General features: G+C 41.2%; 1 protein-coding gene across 2 annotated transcripts in view; it reads left to right on the top strand.

Moving 5' to 3' along the window:
- The first annotated feature begins 226 nt into the window (after positions 1-226).
- LOC132886886 (carboxypeptidase Q-like) overlaps positions 227-6000 on the top strand; it is a 35986-nt gene continuing 30212 nt past the window's right edge. The window contains exons 1-4 of one of the 2 annotated variants that reach the window (XM_060922084.1): positions 227-310; positions 730-1162; positions 2376-2583; positions 2693-2900. In XM_060922084.1, the coding sequence (XP_060778067.1) occupies positions 730-1162; positions 2376-2583; positions 2693-2900 (849 nt within the window). In that variant the 5' untranslated portion in view covers positions 227-310. The other variant, XM_060922083.1, reaches the window with a different exon arrangement.

Below are 6000 nucleotides of genomic sequence, written 5' to 3'. Positions count from 1 at the left end.
TGTGAATGGTTGTCTGTGTCTATGTGTCAGCCCTGTGATGACCTGGCGACTTGTCCAGGGTGTACCCCCCCTTTCGCCCGTAGTCAGCTGGGATAGGCTCCAGCTTGCCTGCGACCCTGTAGAACAGGATAAAGCGGCTACAGATAATGAGATGATGAGACAAACACATTCCCCCTACAGTAGTGTGCGAGTGAGAAAAGCACATGTCCCAACGGCTCGCCGTAGTAGCGCGTGCACTCGACGCTGAGAGAGGGCGGAAGTGAAACTGCTTGATGACGGGCACAGGAGCTTCCTGTTTAATGTTAATAAGGTTCGTGGAATTGAGCATAACGCTCATGCTTTCAGGGAAACGAAAGGAATTTTTTGTAATGTCTGTCGAGCTGAGAGCTTTTCTGGTGCTGCTGCTGAGTATAAGTTTATAGACTTGAGCCTGCTGTTTGTTTATAAACGCCCTTCTAGGTGAAGAAGAAACAAGCTGTTTAATATCAGACATGAAAATCAAATCAAATAACATTCTTGATAAGCTTCGTTGTAGGGACGTAGAAAAGTTTGGGATTATTTCCTTCTATCATATATATTTGCAAGCTTTTTATAGGAAGAAACCAGCATGCAGACATTAACCTGTGTATCTCAGTCTGACTTTAGTTTAGCAATGAGTTTATTCTTTATTTAAAATATGGTTTAATATCTGGATGCCAAGTAACATTTTGTTTCCTTTCCTGCCTCTAGATGACAGAGATGGGACGTGGTCTTTTGACTTTTCTTCTTCTGACTGGTAGTCTATTACAGTGTCACTGTAAGCCCCATGGCTACAGGAGTAAATCATTTAAAGAAGTATCCAAGACAGTATTAAGTTATTCTGGCATTGCCCAGAAAATCATAGACCTGGCAGTGTACGGGAAGGCTCAGAACCGCTCATATGAACGACTTGCAGCTTTCACGGATACAGTGGGAAACCGAGTGAGTGGGTCCAGGAATCTAGACCTGGCTATCAAGTACATGTACAATGCTTTGTGGCTGGATGGGCTGGAGAATGTTCATCTAGAACCAGTGAAGGTTCCTCACTGGGTAAGAGGACAGGAGAGTGCAGTGATGGTCCTTCCACGAAAACACACCTTGTCAATCCTTGGGTTGGGGAGTAGTGTTGGAACCCCCAAAGGAGGTTTGTAGTTTGTGACTTCTTCAAAAAAGCACAACTTTATTCATCACACACTTGTGAAATTTCCTCTCTGCATTTAACCCATCTGAAGCAGTGAACACACGTGAGCAATGAGCACATACATACCCAGAGCAGTGGGCAGCCATGCTAACAGCACCCAGGGAGCAGTTGTGAGTTAGGTGCCTCGCTGAAGGGCACCTCAGGTCAAGGCCGTCCCATATTAACCTAACCGCATGTCTTTGGACTGTGGGGGAAACCGGAGCACCCGGAGGAAACCCACACAGACACAGCGAGAACATGCAAACTCCACACAGAAAGGCCCTCGCTGGCCGCGAACCCAGAACTTTCTTGCTGTGAGGCAACTGTGCTAAACACTACACCACCGTGCCGCCCAAGCAGTTATTTTAAATAATTGCACCCATACGCATTGTTCTTTTAATGAAGTAAACATGCTTCTTCACAATCTTTCAAATCTTCATTCTTTGCTTGTCTTGCCTAACCGAAGACGACTTATGCCTCATGTGGCATACAGTCGAAGTCAGGAGTTTACAAACATCTTAGCCAAATAAATTTAAACTCAGTTTTTTCACAATTCCTGACGTTATAGCCAAACAGTTCAGTTTTTGTTTCATCAGACCAGAGAACATTACTCAGAAAGTAAGATCTTTGTCCCCATGTGTACTTGCAAACTCTAGTCTGACACTTTTTCTTATGATTGATTTAGAGCAAGCGAAGAGGTATTGATTTGAAGATGGGCTTTAACCTTGTATGTTACGGTGTTACCATTCCGAATATTTTTTTTACCCATTGCGATTATGATGCGTACCATCGAGGGTTAAAATACATTCACAGGTACATCTCCAATTGAATCCAGTTAGCCTATCAGAAGCGAATTGCCTAAAGCCTTGACATTATTTTCTGGGACTTTCCAAAAGGCACCGTTAACTTACTGTATGTAAACTTCTGACCCACTGGAATTGTGATAGTCAGTTAAAAGGGAAATAATCTGTCTGTAAACAATTGTTGGAAAAGATACTTGTCATGGACAAAGTAGATGTCCTAAATGACTTGCCAAAACTATAGTTTGTTAATATAAAATCTGTCAAATGGTTAAAAAAAATGAGATTCAGTGACTTCAGCCTAACTGTGTAAACGTCTGACTTTAACTATATACATCCCTTATATATGGTTCTTTCTCATGCTCTCTTTCTGGCAGGCATTGAAGCTGAAGTGTTGGTGGTGGAGTCTTTTGATGACCTGAAAAGAAGGGCGAGTGAGGCTAAGGGGAAGATTGTGGTGTATAATCAGCCTTTTGTTAGCTATGGGGAGACGGTGGCATATCGTACTTCGGGAGCTTCAGAGGCAGCTAAAGTTGGAGCAGTGGCTTCACTCATTCGCTCGATCACTCCATTTTCCCTCAACAGGTCTGTTCCACTCAGATATCAGTGTCTGTTCTTCATGGAAAATCACTATCTCTAACAGATTAACAACAACAACAAAAAAGATTTAACTCATTGTATGTACCTGTTGCAGCCCCCACACTGGGTGGCAGTGGTACCAGCCTGGTGTACCTCAGATCCCCACAGCCTGTATTACAATGGAAGATGCCCTGATGATGGCCAGGATGGCATGCAGAGGCACAAAAATTGTGGTGAACTTAACTATGGAGGCTCAGACCCTTGAAGATGTGGACTCCTTCAACACAGTGGCCGAGATAAAAGGCAGTGAGCACCCAGAGCAAGTAATTCAATTTTATTTGTATAGCGCTTTTACAGTGGACGTTATCACAAAGCAGCTTTACAGAAAATATTAATTTTAAACATATGAATTTATCCCTAATGAGCAAGCCTGAGGTGACTGTAGCAAGGATGAGATGACATGAGGAAGAAACCTTAAAAGGAACCATCCTCAAAAGGGAACCCATCCTCATTTGGGTGATAACAGATAGCATGATTATAAATAACTTGCTTGTATAAGTGTGTCCTATATGGTCAAAAAGTACAATGGTGTAATCAGGATATTCATTATAGTTTTGACATGAAGTCAATTTTGTCATCAACTGTACGTTTATGTAGATTTAATTGCAAGAAAAAGTAAGGCCTTAAAGGTGATAAACACATCCTTGGACACTGCTTTGTTGTTGTTCCATAACTGGCCAGTTAGTGACCGTCTCACACTTGAACGACATGTGCTTCTGCGTGACTCACCAGCATCCTCTGGGAGCCAATTATAGAGTGCTGGTAGAAGTTGCTCTTTGACTGTTCATCTGAGGTCAGTTTTGTGGTTTCACTTGAAATGGTGATTAATGAGAGAAATTTCTGAGACTGGATGTGCCCAACAGGATGCCTTTTGCTTGCAACCTATTAAGAGTGTAGTATAGCTTCAAATTGCCCAACTTGCACAGACATTTTTGACCTTGAACATGACAGAACTCCCCGCAAGTCTGTCTCCCACTGTTCTTTTGCTTCCAGTGAGTGACTTGTTAGTAAACGTTCTAGCATGATGGTTGTTTTGAGGTCATAATTCTACGCTAGTTCTGTTGAATTGTGTTAAATACAAAACCATTAAACTGCTGTTTCCTACACACAGTACTGAATCTCTTGAAGGCTTTGGCATTCCAGGAGAGCGCTTGTCTTTCTTGTGATGTAGAGAAGTACCTGAATATAATCTTTAATTGTCTTTTTAAAAGTAGCCTTTAATATTAAGACAGCAGTTTTGCTATCATTAGTGTTTGTCTAATTGTCTAAACTGTTAAATCTCTGTTCTCTCCAATGGTGTTTTCTGCAAAAGGTGAGAGATGCTGTTGTGTATAGGCAAAGGTGGAAATAAATGTTAATACGTAACTGATATGGGCGGCACGGTGGTGTAGTGCTTAGCGCTGTCGCCTCACAGCAAGAAGGTCCTGGGTTCGAGCCCCGGGGCCGGCGAGGGCCTTTCTGTGTGGAGTTTGCATGTTCTCCCCGTGTCCGCGTGGGTTTCCTCCGGGTGCTCCGGTTTCCCCCACAGTCCAAAGACATGCAGGTTAGGTTAACTGGTGACTCTAAATTGACCGTAGGTGTGAGTGTGAATGGTTGTCTGTGTCTATGTGTCAGCCCTGTGATGACCTGGCGACTTGTCCAGGGTGTACCCCGCCTTTCACCCGTAGTCAGCTGGGATAGGCTCCAGCTTGCCTGCGACCCTGTAGAAGGATAAAGCGGCTAGAGATAATGAGATGAGATGAGACATAAAGATAAAAATGATGGAACTAGACATGGGGTAATCCTAATTGTAACCGTAATTGATTGTAATCGATTACATTTTTTTATGTAATCGGAATTTTACTCAGGAAACATGTTGTAATTGTAATCGTAGGTACCAGTAATGGTAATCATATAAGTATAACAAAATTACATGATGGTAAAAATATAAGTGAACATCATTGGTACCTTGTGTATACTGAACATCTTTTGGTCCCTTTACCTGCAAGGTCAGTAGACTTTAACCCTCTGGGGTCTGAGGGTATTTTCTGGCACTCTAATGATTTTGGCATGCTCTGATTTTATCAATTTCAACAAATTTAAGCAGTATTTTCAGAGTCGTATGACTTTTTTTTGTATTCAGCACAAGTTCAGCTACAATAATATCTCTGTAGTATGTATGTCATGATTGTACTTAAAAAAAACATATTAATGAAGATGTTGTAAAATCCAGTTTTAGAACTGTGTTGGAATGTGTGTAAAAACATGACCTTACTCATTCTGTCAAACCATTTTGGTTACTTGAGGTGATTCTGTTCAGTCTTAAGGGCCCCATACACGTTCAAAAAAGTCGTCAAAATTTTGTATCAAAATTTTGATATCAAAATTTTGATACAAAGTTTGATCGTGTGTAGGGTGTTTTGATGTAAAAAATTTGATATCAAAATTTTGATACAAAGTTTGATCGTGTGTAGGGTGTTTTGATGTAAAAAATTTGATGTCAAAATTTTGAACCCAAATTTTGACATATCAAATCACTTTGATATTTTTTGAAGAGTCGTCAAATTATTGATGCGTGTGTGGGGGGCTGTACCTCAGTGTGATGGACAAGCGTTCACTTGGTGGTATAGATGAACGCATCACAGTGTCTTCTTTCAATATCAATGGCTTGACAAGGTCCAATAATTCATTGAAGGATGGGGCATCCATCCTAAGGAAATTACGGAAGTCCTCTGGTTCTTTGAGACGAAGTTCTCTGAGGAGGTTGACGTGACCGTACGTTCGCCGTTTCAAAAACCAGTCTTTTGACCATTTCCGTCGATGCCGAGGCGGTTCATTGTCCAAAGCGAACACAAGTGCTACGGCCACTGCTGCGTCCATGTCAAAGTTTTTGACAATACTGAATTTTTGATAGAAAAAACATTGAATCGTGTGTGGACATTTTACATCAAAATTTTGCATCAAAATTTTGATACAAAATTTTGACGACTTTTTTGAACGTGTATGGGGCCCTTTAGGAATGTATCAGGCACAAAAATCTGCTCCATTGATTTGGACAATTAACTGGCCATCAAAAAAATTATGTCCTATTGTTTTGGGATAAAGGGTTGGCAGTGGGAGAGGTATTCAATGAGAAGTGTAAAAAATTTCCATTCACATTCCATGAGAAGAGTGAAACCCCTCCCACTGCCAGCTCTTAATCCCATCAGGTCAAGTCACAATGCGTAAGGTCATGTTTTGTTTTTTTTCCACCCATTCCAACACAGTTCTAAAACTGATTTTTACAACATCTTCATTTATCTGGTTGACTCTATTCTGGTATTTGACTCTATTTAGTGTGTCTTGAAATTAACTCTTGTACTATTTCACTCAGTTCAGAGCCAC

This window comes from Neoarius graeffei, chromosome 5, assembly GCF_027579695.1.
Source record: "Neoarius graeffei isolate fNeoGra1 chromosome 5, fNeoGra1.pri, whole genome shotgun sequence".
In the NCBI taxonomy this organism is placed as follows: Eukaryota; Metazoa; Chordata; class Actinopteri; order Siluriformes; family Ariidae; genus Neoarius; species Neoarius graeffei.
The sequence above is the reverse complement of the archived record's forward strand: the minus strand, read 5'-3'. Positions and strand labels throughout refer to the sequence as shown.